General features: G+C 44.9%; 1 protein-coding gene across 1 annotated transcript in view; it reads right to left on the bottom strand.

Moving 5' to 3' along the window:
• Positions 1-23,224, bottom strand: part of LOC126353850 (uncharacterized) — a 233,863-nt gene that overhangs the window by 171,895 nt on the left and 38,744 nt on the right. Inside the window, exon 2 of the mRNA XM_050003006.1 lies at positions 11,400-11,543. Within this exon, the coding sequence (XP_049858963.1) occupies positions 11,400-11,532 (133 nt within the window). The 5' untranslated portion in view covers positions 11,533-11,543. The remainder of the gene's footprint in view (positions 1-11,399; positions 11,544-23,224) is intronic.

Below are 23,224 nucleotides of genomic sequence, written 5' to 3' on the forward strand. Positions count from 1 at the left end.
CCTACTATTTTTAGTTTCTTATTTCCTAGCGTAATTCCCTCGGCACCTCCTATTTTAAATCGACTTAATTTTTACTTTTGTTTGATATTCATCTCATGGTCTCTTTCCAAGACGCTATCCATTCGGTTCATCTGACAGTAGGAAGACACTTTCTCCGAAGGGAAAATAGACACGGATGTCGGTAAGGTACAGCTGACGGTAGTTGGAACACTGGTACATATAAGTATGACTTTAGGCTTTCCAGTGTATTATGGTCTTCAGATGTTCCCCGGTATTCAACCGGCCGGCATCGTCCTGATAAGCACCCGAGAACACTTCAGAATACATCTAAATACGTAGAAATCCGCGTATAGACACTTAACTAGCGGGAAAATGCTCCTGTCGAAGCACTAAATTCGAGTATGTTCCTCTTTACAATACTTTGAAGGAAAGTGAGGAACCGACTACCTCATCCCTCCTTCCGCCTTCCTCACTAAAAATTTTGGCATGCAAACATATTCGCTCTCTTTCAAGAAAGAAGTTTCTAAATCCTTTCTTACAGTCTCTCTTTGTAGTTAAGCCTTCGTAATCACCATCGCTTTCTATGTATGTCTCTCTCCCACTGTATCTTTTTTCTCCCACTTATTTACGGTATATCCCGCCACCTCTCTCTCTTACACGGTCTCCCTTTGTCTTGCTTTCCCACTGCTACTGTCTTCACCATACCTTGACAGCTCAAAAATGTTGGGAGGTCCAACTTATTTTTTCCACTATACCCACATGCTTAAAATTTCGGTTCAAAATGCGCTCACATTCGTAACTCCTTGCTGCGGAGGATGCACACCTCCCAAGCCTATGTATGGTCTCCATTTATCTGCACTTACCGTATCCACTGTCTCCTCTCTGTTTTGCTCCCACTGCTTCTATCTCGAAGCGCATCTCTCTTTTACTGCCACTGTCTCTGGCTGACCATCACTTTCTGCTCTCTCTCCCACTGCTGTTGCCTCCGTCCATCTGTTGATCACTTTCGCTGCCACTTTTTCTCCCCACCGTTAGTGCCTCCTCTCCTCTCCTCTGCCACCGGCACAGCCTCCTCTCACTTCCACCGTCATTGTCTCTGTGCTACTCCCTACAGTAGAAAAAAAGGGCGAATGTGTTTGCGTGTCAAAATCTTTGCTGAGGAAGGCGGAAAGAGGGAGCTGGCTCCTTACTTCTCAGTTAACCTTTTAAAGAGCAACCCATCCGCTTTCTTGCGCTTCGACAGGAGCATTTCTCGGCTGGTCCCCTTCTTTTCCCTGCTGCAGAGGGGTGTGCTCCTTATACAAAACTTATTCAATAGGTCAGTGAAGTCCTGCTAGTTTATTTAATACTTCGATACATTTATGTCCTTTGAGACATATAAACAACAAATGCAATATAAGGTTAACATAAAATGGTTTGCACTGCATTTTTTCTGGAGTCTTTGGTCAACGATCGCAATTCATCGAAAAATCCCGGCTTACGATTTATATCTTAAAAGAGAAATAAAGATATTAAAAATGCTTTACTGAATTTGCTGTCGTTGTAGTTTTATGTAATTTTTGACAGTTAGTTCTTTACAGGCATGTTAAGACCCTTTGTAGTCCAATTTTTGGCACTGTGGTACGTATGTCCCATTATATAGAGACATTGTGTCATAAAGCTTTATTGGTGAAAAATGCTGACTAAGAACATGGTTTGATTATCTCAGAACCCTTGCAATGATCCTATAACCCTTTCTATGGCCTCGGGCATGGAGGTGTGTGATGTCCTTAGGTTAGTTAGGTTTAAGTAGTTCTAAGTTCTAGGGACTGATGACCACAGCAGTTGAGTCCCATAGTGCTCAGAGCCATTTGAACCATTTGAACCCGTTCTATGGGTTCAGTACGTTAGCACAAAATACAGTTACACCTCAGACCGGATATTATGACATATTTTAGATGCATAAGTACGGTAAAAAGAATGTCTGGACCTCGTTAATGGATAATAATATTGAAAAAAGTTTTGAAGTTCCCCAACAATATCATCTTAAGAACATGTGATAAAAATTCTGACGATCTGCCATGAACATAAGTTATAGAAGTGTTACTCCATAAATGGTAATAATGGTTTATCGATTTTTCCTCAGAAACAGCCTATAGCCAAATTGTGATTTTGTAAGTCCCGTGAGGTCTACCTTACACCGCACCGAATGCAAAAGAACCAACTGATTTGCTCCATTTTCCTGGGTTGGAGGAAGTGTGTAATGTTTAAATTTTGACCCTGTACTGTAACTGTAGGGTAGCTACCGTACGCCCTTTCTTATGACAGGTATACAAATGGACACTAGGGCAAGGGATATCCAAAACATTTGACCTCTAATTTCTGTGATCTACATGGATACTCTGCGAATCACACTTCAGTGTTTGGTAGAGGGTAATCAGTAGAGTCGAAGATATCACCCCCTGAAAAATAGCGATTTTTGTGAGCTGCTTCTGAGAACAGATTGGTACTGTTCACCGTGTACCGGCATAGAGCAGAAAGGAAGCAGCAAAATTAAAATTTAAATTAATTCTGTGGCATTAGCAACGGACGTTGTGTTGTCGAAACTTCGAAGACAGAAATGTGAAGTTCACATCCCGATACATATAACCCACATATACGCCTTAATACGGTACCTGGACACAGCCATGGAAACTGAGCAATTATTAGAGGAAATAGAATCAAGGGCACGAAGACTCACTAAATCCGCCATCTGCGATAATGTCAGAAGCGAAGTAAACTTATAAAGTGGTATTTTGACATTCGATAGACACAAACTGTCACAATATGTATACTTGTATGGAACAGTGCGTGAGGTAACACCATATGTACTACCCGTAAGAATATGTCAAGATAGTTTGAGTTTCGGGAGACCTAATCTAAAAGTTCTGGGAAAACAGTGATTTGATATATGTGGCTATGACCACTCTACAGCATCTTGCACTCGGGAAATAATACGTTATGCTAATGTTAGCCTACCTCGTAACGCAAAAACAAAACTTGGTGACAGGCATACGAACAACAGGGGCAGATACGCGATTCTGCGCCATGGCATAATGTCTCGACCGAAGAACGAACTAAACATTAAATAGAATAGAATATTTGTGGTAAAATGTTGATACAGAACCGATGTCCACTTGGGCCCAAGCACAAGATAACAGGCTGAATACAGCGGATCTGAACGAGCTTTTACAACTTACAGTTCAGAACCGAACAAGAGGATACACGAGCTATGCGGAAAATCGAACCGAGAGTCAAACGTCACCGCAGCCACGGTCAGTGCCGAGCCACAGGGAGTCAACACAAACATCAACGCGTAGGTACGATGCGAAAGGTACCATGTTGAAAGAAATGAAAATACACGACGCTGGGATAAAAATGCCAGACTGCGGGGCTTCTAATAGATACTAGACGTTTAGGTTGGACTGTTATCTCGGCTAACCTCCACAGTATCATACAAAGTTAAGAAAGCTACGTGGCTTAACTGTTGGTGAAATTGCTAACAAAAATCATAGAGCGGAGTGGGAGAAAGGGTAAACGTGCGATATATGCGGCACCTTACGGTAGAACAATTAAGACAACCAATTCAGCCAACTTCTCCCCACCAAAAAAACATGGCTGGTATTATGTAACAAGGGAACGGGAATTGACTAGTCAGTAACAGAACAACACTCCATACCTCCGAAAAAAATTAAAAAAAAAGTATTTGTGTGTGCAAGGTTAAAACCAGACTGTACTTTCATCTTTCCAAGCTATAATTATTAAGATAGGATAGAGAAGATAGATTTGGCGGGACAGTATTACTCATTCGTAATGACATTATGTTTAGTGAAGTCGGCATAACCAACACACCGAGACGTCTTGAAGCATGTGCAACCTGAATTGGTATACTTGTTCTCTATTGTCTACACCTGCAGGACGGCAAACATCCAGTTTTCGAAGGAGACTAAATGAATCGTTCCACGCAATTTTTACGTAACAATGACACGCCTAAAATTCAATCATGGGCCCCTCTGAACAACATCTAAACCTAACTTGAAAGGTGGACTAACGATACTGACTGTACAAAGAGGTTGGATACACTAACCGCATGGTATTCCCCTGCCAGCGCAAACGCATCACGGACATCCTACGTCGTCAGCTGCTGAACTTGGGTCCCAAGGGGATCTCCCAGCATCGCTGCGCTTCTCTGACTCGGCTGCAGAGGGTGTGGATATACGTCTATGGACAATGCAATTACGTAAAAGGGAAATCAGAATTGTGGTGTGGGAGCATTTGGCAAGGTGTAGGGTCCTGGGACTACAATTTGTATGAGTATGTACTGTAAACGGCCAACGGCCTTGCCACAGTGGTAAAAGCGGTTCCCGTCAGATCATCGAAGTTGAGCGCTGTCGGGCTCGGGTAGCACTCGGGTGGGTGACCGGCTGGGTCTGTTGAGCAATGCTAGCGAGCGGGGTGCGCTCAGCCCATGTGATGCCAACTGTGAGAAGTAGCGGCTCCGGTCACGACGAAAACTGACAACTGCCGGGAGAGCGCCGTGCTGACCACGTGCCCCTCCATACCCGTATCCAGTGGCGCCTATCGGCTAAGGATGACACGTGCGGCTGGTCGGTACCGTTGGGCCTCCGGAGGCCTGTTCGGACAGAATACTGTGAACTGTTGTACTAAATGCATAACGTATACCATGAACATACACTACTGGCCATTAAACTTGCTACGCCAAGAAGAAATACAGATGATAAACGGGTATTCATTGGACACATATATTTTATTAGAACTGACATGTGATTACATTTTCACGCAATTTGGGTGCATAGATCCTGAGAAATCAGTACCCAGAACAACCACCTCTGGCCGTAATAACGGCCTTGATACGCCTGGGCATTAAGTCAAACTGAGCTTGGATGGCGTGTACAGGTACAACTGCCCATGCACCTTCAACACGATACCACAGTTCATCAAGAGTAGTGACTGGCGTATTGTGTCGAACCAGTTGCTCTGCCATCATTCACCAGACGCTTTCAGTTGGATAGAGATCTGGAGGATGTGCTGGCTAGGGCAGCAGTCGAACATTTTCTGTATCCAGAAAGGCCCGTACAGGACCTGCAACATGCGGTCGTGCATTATCCTACTGAAACGTAGGGTTTCGCAGGGATCGAACGAAGGATAGAGCCATGGGTCGTAACACATTTTAAATGTAACGTCCACTGTTCAAAGTGCCGCCAATGCGAACAACAGGTGACCGAGACGTGTAACCAATGGCACTCCACACCATCACGCTGGGTGATACGCCACTATGGCGATGACGAATACACGCTTCCAATGTGTGTTCACCGCGATGTCGCCAAACACGGATGCGACCATCATGATGCTGTAAACAGAACCTGGATTCGTCCGCAAAAATGATGTTTTGCCATTCGTGCTCCCAGGTTCGTCGTTGTGTACACCATCGCAGGCGCTCCTGTCGGTGATGCAGCGTCAAGGGTAACCGCAGCCATGGTCTCCGAGCTGATAGTCCATGCTGCTGCAAACGTCGTCGAACTGTTCGTGCAGATGGTTGTTGTCTTGCAAACGTCCCCATCTGAAGACTCAGGGATCGAGACGTGGCTGCACGGTCCGTTACAGCCATGCAGATAAGATGCCTGTCCTCTCGACTGCTAGTGATACGAGGCCGTTGTGATCCAGAACGGCGCTCCTGAACCTATCGATTCCATATTGTACTAACAGTCACTGGATCTCTACCAACGCGAAATGCAATGTCGCGATACGATAAACCGAAATCGCGATAGGCTACAATCCGACCGTTATCAAAGACGAAAACGTGATGGTAAGCATTCTCCTCCTTACACGAGGCATCACAACAACGTTTCAGCAGGCAACGCCGGTCAACTGCTGTTCGTGTATGAGACGCCGGTTGGAAACTTTCCTCATGTTAGCATGTTGTAGCTGTCGTCACCGGCGCCAACCTTTTCTGAATTCTCTGAAAAGCTAATCATTTTTATATCACAGCATCTTCTTCCTGTCGGTTAAATTTCGCGTCTGTAGCACGTCATCTTCGTGGTGTAGCAATTTTAATGGCCAGTAGCGTATGTTTGCTATATCAACGCCAAACATAAAAAAATAGTGGCTGATACTAGTTACTCTTCAAATCTAAGGTGTCGGTAAAGTCGCTGTACATTTATCTTCGTTGTGAGAAATCATAAACTTTCTATTTTTCTCCTCCTGCTGAGCGTCAAGTTGCTCGCACTTTCAAGCAGGACTTGTTTACTGATTACAAAGGTATGAACATAGGGAAATACCCCACAAACGAATGGTATTTTCGGTGGTTAATGTTTACGAAAATGTTTAGGGCGACCCCAAGGAAGACTTTACTGTGTGGGCAGCAGAATGCAGTTTCTGATGAAAATTTTGTTGCCTACAGGAAAACGCTTCTCTTATGAACCTGACGTAAGATCAGAATGGTAAATAACAATATCCATTGACGACAGCATTCAATACGTATAAATCACAGATAATAGCAACTTAAATGCAGAAATATCTTTATTCATCCATTTTTAATTTAAGTTTCTACTATTTTGCTACAGTAGTGGGCGGTAATTCGGTATTTTATATTGATCTTCCTAGCAGGAACGGTTAGGTCTGATGTGTACTGTCCACACTAAAAAAGGATTAAGACATGAGTAAAAACAAAAATCCAACAGTTGTTGAGTACAGTTGTAGTGGCGTGCTCCAGGGCTTGTGTCACAGCGATTAACTGTTTATGTGATATGCAAAGGAACGAAGCGCAAAATGAAGAGTAGACGAAATGGACGACTTTGTCTCTGGGAGATTTTAGCGCACACAATTCTTTTGTAATAGGTTTTTTTTAAAAAAAAACAGCTCCGGTGTTTGGGAGTCTCACCACTACACTTTAATGGAGGAAGTTGATGTAATTTAGAAGCATATTTGTAAGCTGCAGATTTAATCTATAGTATGGTGTTATGGAGATTCTTAGGAGCGTTACGTAGGTCGCTTTCGAAGTAGTACAACGTTCTTCTCGCGAGACACTGTCAAATTTCAGACATTAAATACTTGAGACGAAGTGGTAACCTATTCTAGGACACCATACACTGACCAGCCGAAACGCTGGTAGCACTGCCCATCGCGTTATTGAATACCGACAGGAAGCGCTGCGGGCACGTGACGCAGAAAGGAGAGTACACAAGCAGCGCAGAGACCAACTGGGAATCAATCTAGAGACTATACGGGCTGCAGATGACTACAGCCAGTGAAGTAAGTGTCTTTGACAAACAGGAGACTGCATCACACATTCATGTAATTTATTCGCCTCGATGGGCCATGACCCCACCACCTTCAGTACGGATGCATAGTTACGTTCGACCTGCTGTGTGAGTCTCAAAGTGGCGAGCATGGAGGACATGGACAGGGGCTGCGGACAGGCGGCGCTCAGACTGTGGATCGACCATGAGGCATGTCGAGACAGTTCACGCAAGTGGTAGAAACACTATACAGGCATGGAGTAGTGGTTAAATTTGAATCCCGGTCCTGTACACGTTTTCACTCGTCGTCGCTAGTTCCGCATAAAGTCTGGATGCAGCTGACATAAATAATTCCTTCCCTTTCCTTTCCTTTCTTCCCCTACGCCTTCAATTGATACAAACAGTATATTGTTATAGCCATAAGATTACGAAAGAGCATCTCAGCAATGTCGAAGGTGGTCGTCTGTTCCCGTATTACTTTCTTCGGCATCTATGGAAAGTGTCTGAAGAACGGTGAGACCACAAGTAGTCGACAAGGTGTTGAACATGCACCCGTCATCACAGAACGTGGAAATCAGAGGCTTGCCCACTCTGCAAAGCAGCGTAGGCGGCGAACAGTGGCAGATCTGACGACAGAATTCAGTGCTGGTGCAGCGGCAAGTGTTCCGGGTTACACCGTTCAGAGCATTTTGTTGAACATTAGGCTTCGCAGAAGACGACCCGTACGTGTTCCGAAACATAGACCGTGCCGCGGACGCAGACCAGTGGCGAGTCTCATCTGGGCTTCCATGTGACCTAAGGTGGCAACTGAAGACGCACGACATCTGTCAACATAATTGCGGGCCGTGAGCATCCGTTATTACTTGATGTCTTCCGCAAATGGCAATGGAATTTTCCAGTAGGATAACTATCCGTGTCACCAGGGCAAAGTCGTGTTACAGTGGACTGAAGAGAATAACAATTAAATTAAGTTGATGCTTTGCTCACCAAATTTGTCTGGTCTGAGCCCCATGGAACACATTTTTTTTTTGGGACGCTATCAGATGCTAGATCCAGGTCCACAAACCGCCAGTCCGTAATTTAGGAGGCGCGCGGGACCTGTGCGTAAATACCTGCTGCCACATACCTCTGGAAATGTATCATCGACTTGTAGAATTCATGCCATGCAGAAACGCTGATGTATTGCGTTACAAAGGTACAACAACATGGTACTAAGTAAGTGGGTATAATGTTTTTGGTTTAACAGAGTTTACGCGATGAAAAGATCGTAAGAGAAACACGAGAGATGCTAGAGTGCGCACGGAGGCACGCAGACAATTATGGTATGCTTCGTCGCCAGTGTAGGAGTATACGTAGAGAAGAATGAAGAGAAACAAGAGTGTACGCAGCGTGTGACCTGCTAGGCGGTGGAGAAACTTTTACTTTTGTCGCTAATACCGAAATAGTTTTGACAGTTCACGACAAATGATTCTGAGCAGGGCTGCTGCTCGTCAGTATTTGATTACTTGTTCCGCATTTCTTCAAATTGACAGTGAATTGAAACGTTCGTCTGTGTCGCGGGCAGGATGCAAGATTGCCTCGTGAAGATCATAGATTATTTTTTTGTGTTGGTTGTGAGGTGAATAGGAGAGGTGAGGATCCCGTCATCGAGAAGATGGGACATACAGTGTAGTGGGCATCCCACTCTGCTATAGGATTGGGGAACGATAGGGGACCGAAGAAATTAAAACATTGGGGCTCGCTGATGACATTGCAATTATGACAGAAACAGCAAAGGGCTTCGGAATGCATAATGTCTTGAAAAGAGGTTGCAATATGAATATCAATAAACGTAAACGTATTCGACTTGAATCAGGCCTTGCTGGGGGAATTACATTGGAAAACGAGGCATTAAAAGTCGTAGATGAGGTATGCTATTTGGGCACCAAAATAATTGACAATGGCCAAAGTAAAGAGGAAATAAACTGCAGACTAGCAATAGCATGAAAAGCGTTTCTGGAAAATAGAAATTTATTGATCTCGAGTATGATTCAGATCTCAGGAATTCTATTCTGAAGATCTTTGTCTGGATTTTAGCCTTGTATAGAAATGAAACGTGGATGGTAAACAATTCAGACAAGGAAACAGTAGAAGTTTTTGAAGTTTGGTGCTACAGAAGAATGCTGAATATAACGCGAGTAGATGAAATAAATGAGGAGATACTGAACCGAAATGGGGAAAAAGACATTAATGGCACAATGTGGCTTAATGATGGGATCTGTTGATAGAACACATCCTGATGGATCAACGAATCATCAGCCTGGTTAATGAGAAAAGTGTGTTTGTGTTTCTGTGGGGAATTGGGGGGGGGGGGGGGGGGGGAGCAAATAGTGGAGGGTGCCAAGACTGGAATAGAGTAACAGTTCAGATGGGTGTAGGTCGCAGTAATGATGCAAAAGTGAAAAGATTTGCGCAGGACAGACAAGAGCTGCAACTAGGAAATTCTTGGAATGTAGACCACTACAACACGGAAGAAATTCCTCAAACGAACCATCACGAGAACACTGATTAGTTGAGTCAGGGCAACAAACGGTTTAACTGCGTAAACTTGAGGAGACTTATTCTACAACTGAGTAGGTCGCTAGGGCAACTGGTCACTTGCTGTTCAAAAGCTTTTATTTAATGAGACGTTTCCGGCACAACCCTTCATCAGGACATCTACCAAATAAAATTACAGGGCCATTAACACAGGCTTAAATGGCGGAAGTCACTAACAGTAAATTTACAAAGGTTGTTACAAAGAACGCTCAGAAAGAAGACATACGAAAAACAGTCTTCATCCAAAATATGGAGTCACATATGTTGTCAGTCAGCATCAGTATTCGATTATTAGAAAGACGGTGCTACAAAGTTTAACCAGCACAACTTGCTATCAGGTAGCATGAATGAAAAAGGTATGCCCTCAGTAATAACAGAAAAACCTGATACTGAAAAAAAAACATACAATACAAATTGAATCATGAGTCGTCTGTAATTTTAACATTCTTTGTTCCTTCCCGTTGATACCTTCCCTTTCCTTACCGGCCCTAATTGTACCATTTATGGTTTATGCACTGTTGATACATTATTATTTTATTATGTTAAGGTTATGTTAGGTTAAGAGCTACGTCTCCGTTCATAATTCTGCATATTTTCCCCCATTATCAAGTTGCTCATTTACTTATGTGGTCGCAAACAGTGTCGCTGCACCAACTCGTTCTCCCCGTATGGCAACAGTATCTATTAGGTAAGTTCTGTAACGCCACTAATTGAACCTCGTTTGCTTTATGCACTGTTGTGTATACTCTTGTTTTTATAATGCTTTTAGGCTCATATTCAGGCCTTTGTTCCTATTACACACCTTTTGATTTCAATTTATTGTTGCTCAGTTATTTCTATGGGCGCAATGTAGCTCCACTGTTCTTATACATTCACACCACCTGGTGGAAAGTTGTCTTAGCTAAATTTTTTAGCGCTGTTTTTCTATCAGTTGAGTTCTGATGCTGACGGCTGAACATGTGACTCCATATGTGGGATGAAGACTCTTGAATTACATTTGTGTTTATGGTTCTATTACTATCGTTAGCAGATTTTCTGACGCGTCAGTAACTAGCAATTTGTTAACAGCAAGTTATCAGTTATTCTAGGGAGCTACGCATCAGTAGCCTAAGTTCCCTCAAGTTTACTTCATGGTTGCAGGCCTGCTGCGTAACTTCATGTCGCATCTAAAATATAATCGCGTAGGATTCGACGCCAGAGTCAGTTAACATGAAAGTTTGCTGGGTATTGTACCACTTCCTACGGTCTATCAGTGATAGTTATTTACGGTACGACGCGGTATCATACTCAGAAAACTTTCAAGTTAGCTGCCAGTTGTCGAAAAGCAACCTTTATCGTTCCTGCCACCTCCGCAGCGACCTGTGTTGTAAGGCACAGCTTCCTGCCCACGGACAGTGACACGCCCGGACAAACCGCAAGGCATTCAGCGGCCAGCGGGGACCTGGGAGAAAGTGCCGGAGCAGATGAGGTGACGCACGCTGCGGCCGTTATGCAAGTGTGGCGCGGCGAAGGCGGACTTTACATAAGACAGCCACGGCTTCTCACCTGCGACGTAGGCGCGGCCCGGCAGCGTCAGCAGGGCCTGCGACGTCTCGCACCCGCCAGAGGCTGCAGCCAACCCCCCACCGCACACCACCAACACAGCCACCGCCACCGCCACCGTCAGCAGCCGCCCCATCACTGCAGCACCTGAAACACGCGTCAAAATACGTCACCTGTGTGGACAATGATTGCTTCTGGGTAAAATAATTCGTTTATAATTGACCGAAAAGAACCCGCGAAAGTATTCTTCAGAGTGATGCTATTCTGTGCAAATTAACACTACAAGTCGGTCTAAACACTCTGCATTTCACAACATGACGCCGCATTTATCTTAAAGCTGACGTACTGTGGTTACATGTACACTCTGCAAATAACTTTACGGTTTGTAGGTGAGGGTACCTCTGGTTTTAAGAGTAACAGTCAGGAGCGACGTTAAGTGGATGACGACATAAAACAAATAGTAAGGAAAGCAGATGCCAGACTGAGATTCAAAGGACGATTCTTAATAAAATGTTACTCGTCCACGAAGGAAGTGGCTTAGTAGACACTTGTTCGAGCGGTTCCTGAACATTAATTATTGTTTATTTTTTAACATTACAGGGTGACAGAACGGCTTGGTAACTAAGGTGATCAAAATGTCATACATAAGTAGACTTCGGAAAGAAAAAGAAATGTACTACTTTGTTAAGAAGAAAGTGACAGACGAAAGGAAAAAAAAATTAGATAATAAAAGAGGTCTCTCTGCCTGGCTGTTTCAAGTGGGAGATCTGTCTCTCCTCAATAGCATATTCTATTCTATTATGGTTACTACTACACATCAAAAACAGTTTTGCACCACCTCAGTTCCCAGAGTTCCGGAACCTGTACAGAAAACTCGAGTGGAGATCAACATAAACATCATTTCCGCCATTTTTATTGCTCATGAAAACCACACATTGCGAGACCTTCAGACGTGGTGGTCCAGATTGCTGTACACACCGGTACCCCTAATACACAGTAGCACATCCTCTTGCACTGATGCACGTTTGTATTCGTCGGCACACACTATCCACAAGTTCATCACGGCACTGCTGGTCCAGATTGACCCACTCCTCAATGGCGATTCGGCGTAGCGTAGATCCCTCAAAGTGGCTGGCGGGTCACGTCGTCCATAAACAGTCCTTTTCAATCTATTCCAGCCATGTTAGATAGAATTCATGTCAGGAGGATATGCTAGCCACTCTAGCACAGCGATTTCGTTATCCTGAAGCAAGTCATCCACAAGATGTGCACGATGGTGTTGCGAATTGTCGTCCATGAAGGCGAATGCCTCGCCAATATGCTGCCGATATGGTTGCACTGTTGGTCGGAGGATGGCATTCGCGTATCTTACAGCCGTTACGGCGCCTTCCATGACCACCAGCGGCGTGCCGGCCGGAGTGGCCGTGCGGTTCTAGGCGCTTCAGTCTGGAACCGAGCGACCGCTGCGGTCGCAGGTTCGAATCCTGCCTCGGGCATGGATGTGTTTGATGTTCTTAGGTTAGTTAGGTTTAAGTAGTTCTAAGTTCTAGGGGACTGATGACCTCAGCTGTTAAGTCCCATACTGCTCAGAGCGATTAGAACCATTTTGAAGCAGCGGCGTACGTCGGCCTCACATAATGCCACCTCAAAACAGAAGAAACCTCCACCTTGCTGCACTTGCTGGGCAGTGTGTCTAAGGCGTTCAGCCTGACTCGGTTTCCTCCAAACACGTCTCCGACGATTTTCTGCTTGAAGTCATATGAGACACTCATCGGTGAAAAGAACGTGATACCAATCCTGAGCGGTCAATTCGGCATATTGTTGGCCTATTTGTACCGCACTGCATGGTGTCGTGGTTACAAAGATACAGCTACCGTGGTCGTCGGGAGTGAATGTGCGCATCATGCAGCCTATTGCGCACGGTTTGAGTCGTAACACGACGTCCTGTGGCTGCACGAAAAGCATTTTTCAACATGGTGGTGTTACTGTCGGGGTTCCTCCGAGCCATAATCCGTAGGTTGCGGTCATGTAGTGCAACAGTAGACCTTGGTCGGCCTGAGCGAGGCATCTTATCGATAGTTCCTGTCTCTCTGTATCTCCTCCATGTCCGAACAACATCGCTTTGGTCCACTACGAGACTCCTGGGCACTTCCCTTGTTGAGAGGCCTTTCTGGCACAAAGTAACAATACGGACGCGATCCATCCGCGGTGTTGACCGTCTAGGCATAGTTGAACTATAGACAACACAAGCCGTGTACCTCATTCCTGGTGGAATGACTGGAACTGATCGGCTGCCGGACCCCCTCCGTCTAATTGGCGCTGCATATGCATGGCTGTTTACATCTTCGGGCAGATTTAGTGACATCTGTGAACAGTCAAAGGGACTGTGTCTGTGATACAATATCCACAGTCAACGTCTATCTTCAGAAGTCCTGGGAACCGGGGCGATGCAAAACTTTTTGATGTGTGTATATATGTATGCCATGAGATTACATCAACGTGGTTTGTGTATGTGGAATGACAGTACAATTTATTAGTACATTTCCTTCCTCCATTTCTCCGCGCCATAAGCAGGAGAGGAGCCTCGGTAGGGTTACCATGAGCCTCGACTACCTGAAGGGCATTTGTTATGTTCTTGAATATTGCTCATGACCGTGGGAATCTTTCTAAGTAGGGGTTTTATTGGTCGCGAGAGTGTTACGGAGATGCTCAACAACTGCAGGGGCAGACACTGCAAGAAGGCGTTGCGCACCACGGAGAGGTTTACTATTCAAATTCTGAGAGAGTACTTTTCAGGAAGAAATGGACGCATATTACTTCCTTCCACATATGTCTCGCGGAACGACCACAAGGAGAAAATTCTAGAAATTAGAGCTAATACAGAGGTTTACGGACAATTATACTTCCCATGGGCCATTCGCGAAAGGAACAGGGACCGGGGGATCAGCTTGTGGTACCAGAAGTACTCTCCGTCACACACCGCCAGGTGTCTAGTGCTTTTATTGATGGGGACGTCGACGTATATCATTTCCTGCATTGACTGTTCCATTGGACAATGGTGTGGGGGAAGAGTGACTGTCGATAAACCTCAGTGTGACCTCTAATTCCTCTAATTTTTTCGTCGTGGTTATTTCACAAGACATATGTGGTAGGTGTTGGTGTGTTGCGCGACTGTTCGTTGAACACACCATCTCGAAATTTCAACAGTAACCCGTCCGTGGTACACAGCGTCTCTCTTTCAGCGATGGCCGCTGTAGTTTGCTGAGCACCTCTGGCGCTCTTACACCACTGAAAGACCCAATGGCGAAATGTGTCGCTCCTGTCTAGAGCCTGTGTAGAGGGAGAATGACTCATGCGTACACAGTGACAGATGGTATGAAGCGAGTTCAGTCGAGTACGTAGTTCTAATTTTCATCAGCTAGAATAGTTACGTTGCATGCAGCCTGGTGCGAGTTGTAGTACGGTGCGTTTCTGCTCGGCTTTCCTACCGGCGATTTGCTGCAACGATTTCACAGATAGGTGCAGGTAAAGGACGAAAGGAACCTCGCCGCCGCAACGTGCCCCCTTCGTTGGATCTTATCTGTCTCTTCTGTTAATTTCACGTCGTATGCGTCCCACACAGATGAATTATCGGTCGAAGAAGTGTCTGGTAAGCGACTTCCTTCGTGGGTGAATTACTTTTTCTTAAGAATCTCTGAATGAAACTCAGTCTGGCATCTGCTTTTCGTACAGTTTGTTTTATATGATCATTCCAGTTTATGTCACTCCAAACGGTTACTCCTAGGTAGTTTACAGTTTTTATAGTTTCCAGTACTTTTACCAATAGCGTAATCTGACAGTATTTAAGTGCAGTCGTTTGCATTTATTTATGTTTGGGGTCAATTTCCAAGTCCTGCACCAATTTTCGATGCCCTGCAGATCTTCGTGCGATTCCATACAGTCTTCTGGCGCTGCAACCTTCCCTTAGGCAATAGCTGCGTTCACAGAGAGCCTCGTAGGGCTACCGACGTTGTACACGAGATCTGTTATACATACACGGCACAAAATAATAAAAGGGTCACTTTTTTGATACCCCGTCATCTTCGTCCCTTGCCTGGTAGAATTTAGAAATTTGGCTCAAAGATGTCTACAACATTCATCTGCAAGTAAGAAAAAGAATGGCGCCACGCGACGTCAGCTTCGGAGTGGGTGACGCTTCGAACACAAAGGTGCCGACAGAATCGAAAGCAAGTCCAGAGCTCGGAAGTTCATACGAGGTGTAACGCGTGTTAACGATGTCACATCGGCGCCGAGTTTAGCAAGTATTCTGTCCATCGCCATCGTGGACCTGTCACGCTATGACGAGGGAGTAAAACCTTCCCTCCCCCCCCCCCCCCCCCCCCCACCACTCCTACCCACATCACACATCCATCTTGACGTCTCTGCGATTGAGGTCATAAAGCGACGCCCAGCGCCGTTTCCTTATGCGTGGGCGAGGCAAACACCGCCGTTCAGAATGACACCGAAAGCTCTCAGTAGGTGGCATAAAGGGTGGCTTTGGAACCACACCTTCCCTTGTGGCGTCAGTTTACACACAGCTCGCGGTTAAAAATCACGGTTTACAGTGTGATGCACAACAGAACGAAGTTTTTGGCAATCTTTACTACAGCTGACACCTACCGGACGATTCAACCCTTCTCTAAGGACACTGTGGGTCTGCAACCCGACTGAGCGGGATCTGACCTGAGTGTTGTGCGACTCCAAGTTCTGCTCCAGTACAGAGGGCGGAAACACTAGAGACGGATAAAAGCCATACGACGAAATCTGAACGTAATCTGAAGCAGCAAAAGGTGTTTACACTTTCTGAACCCTCCTATTTCAGACCCTCCTGTGGCTTGATCAGTGAGGGAGGAGGAATGGCGACATTGAGACATGCTTGGATAAAGAGGAAAAGTAACCCACTGAGACCACCCCCCCCTTGCCCCTGGTTCAGCCACACTCTCAGTGCCACCTGCACACTTTCGTCGAGCCCTTTAAAAAGGTACCTGTACAGAGATAGCCCTAGACCGATTCCTAAGTACCTCGGGCAGGCAACCCCTTCAACACCACTCAGATTCCATACGCTCGCAAACAGGTGCTAGAACAGCAGCGTAGTGCTATTGAACTGAAGGCGTTGAGTTGGTGCCTGCCTGCAGGCATCTAGGAATTAGTTAAGAGTTGTCTCTGTACAGCTACATTTTCAACTGCAACAATGCACAAGGGTGGCATAGAAGGTATTGCCAAACTGGGAGTCTGGGGGGGGGGGGGAGGGGGAGGTGGGGGGAAGGGTCCTAAGAGGGAACTTTTGCCGTTTTATTTAAGCATGTGTCAATGGCATAACACCGTAGGGATAAAAAAGCACAAACATCCTTTGCTCCTTCAGGTCGCGATCTGATTTTGTCATTAGTGAAACGCCTGCTAAGGCCGCTGGGCAGAACAGGTAATTAGGTTTGGGGAAAGGGCCAAGTAGGTTGGGGTCAGGTTCACCTTCTACTCGTAATTGTAATTTATTGTAATTTAATAAGGCATTTACAACCAAAGCGACACATAGCCGAACGTTTACCAAATGCAACTCTTTCACGGCTGAAGGCCTCCAAACAAGAAATCTTAAAAATCAACAAGATAAAAATCCAATTAAAATAGCAATAAAATAATTTCCAAAAAAAATCTATCACAGAAAGCCTCAAGCGAAGTAGATAGAACAAACATTTGCAAGGTGCAATACCAATGGCTGAAAGCCACAATTAAGTTTCAAAATTTTAAAATATATTACTACAATATTTAAAGGCAAAAGGCCGCAACGTTTAAGATAAATTTAAGAATTAATTTTGCAATTTTTTTTAAAAAAAGGAAAATAACCATAAGCCTTAAATTTCAAGCAGCTGAAAACAGATAATTAAACACCGGTGGCACTCAGAAGCCTCCAGGGAGGTCGGTCTGCCCTCGTTCATTTAGGTGGGACAGGTGTTGAGCCCAACTACACTTGATCTGTTGGAACCCAACCCGGGGACAGCTACGGACCGACCGACGCAACGACTTGCTTCCCATCAATCAGTATATGAGAACTCAGACAGAAAAGTTTACAAACGTGATGATCCACAATGCAGTACGTATTAGCTGTCAAAATTACACACCATGTTGGACAGCGACAACACGTGAGGAAAGGAGGCTGCTTAAAATTACGTTAGTGACCAGGGCAGGCAACCGGAACACTAACGGCCACTACCCAGCAAATTCCGCTGGAACGCTAGTACCGATCGGACAGCTCCACACACGCTCTGACATTGCGCAGGGGTTGCCGCCGCCCCAGCCGACTGCACCGCACGGAGATAGCTTCCCTCGTCCGCAACAACCGACCCACTGCTCTCAGAATGCCGACAACACCTAAAATAGTCGTCAGTGGAAGTAACGCCAACTACACACACAACGTGACAAACACTTGCACGACGATCTGAACGATACCCAACACTAAGTAAGCATACACGAAGACCAATCGAGAGTCGATGCAGACACACACACACACACACACACACACAGCCGACTCATGAAAGATCGGTGAGCAAAAACGCGTCGCCCGGTAGGACGTTCGACCGACGATACACCAAGACCGCGGCCCGGCTCAAGTGATGCGTGGGGCAGCGGTCGGGCGAGCCATGTCGACGCAGACCTCACCGCTGCACCAACCCGACTGCGCTAGTGCCGCATTGCAACTCCCCTACTGGCAGGTTCGGACTGCGCTCCAGACGCGTTAAAAACAGGTTGTAAAATACATAATGGCGGGAACACGAGCCACGCACGGCTCAATATGGATTTTAAGCGTTCCTAGTGGTTCCACCACGTATACTAGGGCAAAACTTGCAGTTGCACTATACTATGAAGGGTCGCATCACATTCAATGGGGTTGCCGGCAAACAATTGTCGTTAGAGAAGTGTAGAATCGTCAGGGAAGTATCAGCAGTACCAAAGATTGTCGAGAACGTCTGCTGCACGTTGCACTGTAAACTCTCGTTTTTGACCGCCTATATGAACATCCTAAGGGAAGGCGTGGTTTCATTGACCCCTTAATGCCATCTCCTGAGACCTTTTCGTGTCTATTCTGAGCGGCGGTGTGTCTGAAATGCTTTACTCAGTCTCGCATAATAAATCAGCGTGCTTTCAACTTTTGGCATCAGGGATCTCTTCTCAAACACAAAAGTACCAGGAGAGAACGTAATAAACAGGTGATTGAGGGGGGGGGGGGGGGCTGCCGATTCCGAAGTTGACGTCACACGGCGTCACGCTTTTGCATCATTGCAGAGGAAAATCTTTGACCTAAGTTTCATACTTCTACGTGCCAGAGGGGTATTATGACTGGATTTCAAAAAAACTGACCCTTCAATTCGTATGTACATTGTAAACAATGAAGACTATGAACACACGCTTCGTGTACACCAAAATATAGTTTTACATCCGACGATATCATTCCCATAGAATAACGAAATGATCTTAGAAAGTCCCGAATCCACTCACAAATCTGTTATGATGCTCGGAAAGCTTGTATTTAGTTCACTAAACGACGTTGCTGAGCTGTGTGGAACATGATTATACAAAAATATATGTGTAATCGCTAACAAAGAAACTAACGTAATGCTGCACGTGAAATGTTAATCCCCAATATACAATTGTTTTCGTGTTACATACGGCGTACGCCAGCCCGGTTAGCTGTTCGGTCTGACGCACTGCTTTCTGGGCGGGAAGGCGCGCTGGTCCCCGGCACGATCCGCCCGGCGGATTAGTGTCGACGCCCGGTGTGCCGGCCAGACTGCGGATAGTTTTTAGGCGGCTTTCCATCTGCCTTGGCGAATGCGGACTGGTTTCTGTTATTCTGCCTGAGTTACACTATGTCGGCGATTGCTGCGCAAAAACTTTCTTCACATACGCGTACACCACCATTACTGTACCATGCAAACATAGGGGTTAAACTCCTCTGCTGTGAGACGTTCCCCGGTGGGGGGGGGGGGGGGGGGGGTTGTCCATTGGGGGCCGAACCGTACAATAACCCTGGGTTCGGTGTTGGGCGGTGGAGGGGTGAGTGGGCTGCTGTAGCCTGTCCCCAGTTCTAGGTCCCCAGTCCAATACAATACAATACATTTGGCATACAGCAGCTGGGTTGGTCTTACTGCGTTGTTACGATTGGTCAGCTTTTTTTTCATCTCTAAACACAGTCAGACTCACAAGAAACTTGAAACCGCCTCTCTTGCATAGTACCTACGACCATCCTATCGTACTGCAATCAATATGGGGACCTCTTATTAACTGCAAGGCTCCTCTCTCATTGTGTTCTATTTGTTTCTCTGTGACGCCAACCACCTTTATGCCTTCTGTAGCCGTCATTCACATAGTCCAGTTGCCCATTGTTTTCTTGATCTGATTCGTGGTTTTCTTTTTTCCAGCGGGAATAAAATCGCACGGTTTTACAACCTATCAATGGGCGTCCTTTAGAATGACTTTAGCTGCCCACGGAAGACATTCCTTCTCGAGGGTACCTGGTCCGCCAGTTTCCAGTGCTTCACCTACATCTGAATCAACAATTTCCACTAAGACTTTTTGCTAAAGAATAGAGAGAATACAAAAGTCTTGTTTGCAGCTACCACACGCCTCACATCCATACACTGAGGTTGCCTGACTTAGTTACATAATTGTGACTCTGGTAATACCACTGGTTTTCGGATTGGCTCCATGGGTTGCTCTATGTCTTTATGACACATTCTTTATGAAAAGGGCTACCATGTAGTCTTACCCTTTCTTAGTATGATCTTGCTATGGAATTGTCTGTTGCTTCAGCTCTGATCTTGGATCGGACTGATCTCTACTGCTTGGTCGCTGGTAATAACGAGATATTCTGTGTTTGACTCACGTACGAAGATACCATTATCGCTCCTCTCAGATTCCATCGCATCGCTCTGTCTTAAACGCATTTTTCCTGAATCTATACAATATAGCCACATTGCAAACATATTGCAGGTGAGCAATGTACTTATCATCTACTTGAATTTCCCATGTCAACGACGTCCTCGTTGACATGATTTTGAATCGTTATCTTCCTTACATATTTTTTTAAAAATTTTATCTATGTTACTGATAAATGTTAGGTTTATAATGCATGTACGCAGACTGAAGCAACAAATAGAAATTCATAGCCAAGCTGCGATTCGAAACTGGCTCTCCTGGTCGCTAGGCGGACACCCTAACCACTACGCCACAGAGGCTTTCCACAACTACACGGATTGCCCCAGTACCCCCTCCTCACTCTATTCGCGCCTCACCACACTTGGTATTTCCTCTACACTCGAATAGCAGTGCAGTAGCTCTACAACTTTACTGGAATAGCATCTCAAACTCGAATGAAATGGGGACCCTGCCTGAAACTCAGGCACAGGTGCTGTACTCAAATGAAGCTATACCGTCCCGGAGACATTTTCAAGTCTCAAACATCTATGATGTATATATACAGACTGAAGCGACAAATGAAAATTTGTACTAAGCCTGGGATTCGAACCTGGATAACCTGATCACTAAACAGATGCGCTGACCTCTAAGTCACCCAAGTACAGTGACTTTACTTAGCTGCAAGGACTACCCCAGCAGACTTCACTCCTCAGTCCAAATTCCCATTCGCGCCTCAGCCTAGTTAGAGAGCCTCTACAATGCTGTCCGAGTTTTGAGGGAACACCAAGTCGTCTGAAGCATGAGTGGGAATTTGGAGCGAGGAGGGAGGAGTGATAGGGTAGTCCGTGCAGTTGTGCAAAGCCACTGTGCGAGGCAGGCGCTGTGGTTAGCGCATTTGCAGAGTGAGCAGGAGACCTGGGATCGAATCGTGTCCTCGGTGCAAATTTCCATTCATCGTTTCACTGTGCTTATATACATCATAGATGTTTGAGAGTTGAAACGTTCACTAGAACCATATATTTTCTTTTGTTAAGTTTATTACTTTTCCTAGAGCGATTCTGCTCTTCTATAATAACTCATCAACGTTTCTCAACTCTCTGATTGCGTCGAGGGCTTGTGATTGTTTTCTCCAGTTTTACCTTTCTCAAGCATAATCTGACTAGGGCAACGAGTTTCTTAGATATTCCGAAGCCAATCAAGTATTTTATTAGGTTTCCTCGGTAAATACAGATCTGTACCTCCTGAAGAAGGGAAAAAAAGGAAATCATAGTCAACACTGCCATTGCCGTTGACGTTTGTCGAATGTGAAGCGTCCGGCGTTTGAGAGAATTAATATTAAATTCCATATTTCGACAGCCCACCTTAGTTTGTCTGTTTTGGAGGTTGCTGAAGGGTGTTTAGAGAAATGCCAAAATGATTTCTTCTTTCTACATCTTTGTAAGACAAACATGAGTTTGCAGACGCATGACGTATCCAACATTCTTCTCGTCAGTTTGGAAATAAAGTTACAGTTATTGGATGAGTATGCTTCCATGTAAACAGTTGCCACATTTACAACGGGTGGTAATCCAGCAGACGTAGATTCTACATATTAGGAAAGCGTCAGGGACACTGAAAAAAACGTGTGTGTGCCTGTGTCTGTGTGAGTGAGTGAGTGTGTGTGTGTGTGTGTGTGTGTGTGTGTGTGTGTGTGTGTGTGTGTGTGTGCGCGCACTCTGAAACCGATCATAACAATTACAAAGTCATGTGCAATGAACATCAAAATTTTATTGTGTAATCCGTTGCGAAAAATCTAACCTAATGTATGCCAGTGTAAAGAAGAGCATTCACAAGTCTACTGAGTTACCTATTTTTAAGTACAACTGGATATTTTGGTATTCTCGTAGAGACGATCTGAAGGAAAGGCATGGGCAACTTAGAAACGTGTTGGCAGGATCGTAAATGACTCGTTTAGTATTACAAATGTCTTTCGGAGACGATTATTCAGAAACTTTAAAGCGAGCAACTGCAAAATAGAAGACTTTTTCTTTGGATACTCTGCTGGGCTACATTTAGACAAACGGTTTTTGAGATAGATGGAGGAAGATTTTTTTACTATCACAAACCTTATTATATATTTTGTTTAAGAACCAAAATGACAAAATAATGTGCTTACGAAGTGAAGCTAAATGTTAATGGGATGTTGGAATGGGAAAGATGGGGGAATGGGAAAGAACAGTAGAAGGTAAAGTTACGTTTATATAGGATGTAATGTTCAATATTTATGGACTATTGATGTTTGGAGACCATATACTGTATATATCACGACTTTTCATTGTCATTGTACCTTTCCTTGGTAGTACTTTCTTCGTTACTGTTTCATTTAAGCATTCTTCAGTAATGATGAGAAAAGAGAGAAACAGCTGTACGGTTTAAAATGGGACAAGGAAACTCCAGTAGTTTTCCGTCATAGATATTACAGTCTCTGTGCGATGTTACCTCTACTAGACAGATTCTGCAGTATGTATTGCTGAGGTAGTGAGTCGGAGAGTATCAGGAAGCAGCAGCTACGTGACAATCTTCCGTCTTTAACAGCTTTTTCTGCAGCTATGAGGAAAGTAGTTAACCACGACTGCCTGAAGGCTGGCAGAAATTGTAATTTGATTCAGGACAGAGTGGAATGGAATACAGTTCCTGTGTACTAGTGGTGAATACGTAAACAATTCGACGAAACGGCTGTCCTTGCAGTAAAGGTAAATCTGTGATTACTGTTACACACATATTACAGTGGATACGCTTGTTAGCGCTAAACGACTATTTAATGAAGATACTGATAAAAAAACTTCTAACAATCTGTTATAAGATGCTGTGTTTGCTGTATCGATTTTTTTGATGATACAATC

The sequence above is a fragment of the Schistocerca gregaria genome, chromosome 3 (genome assembly GCF_023897955.1).
Source record: "Schistocerca gregaria isolate iqSchGreg1 chromosome 3, iqSchGreg1.2, whole genome shotgun sequence".
Taxonomy (NCBI): Eukaryota; Metazoa; Arthropoda; class Insecta; order Orthoptera; family Acrididae; genus Schistocerca; species Schistocerca gregaria.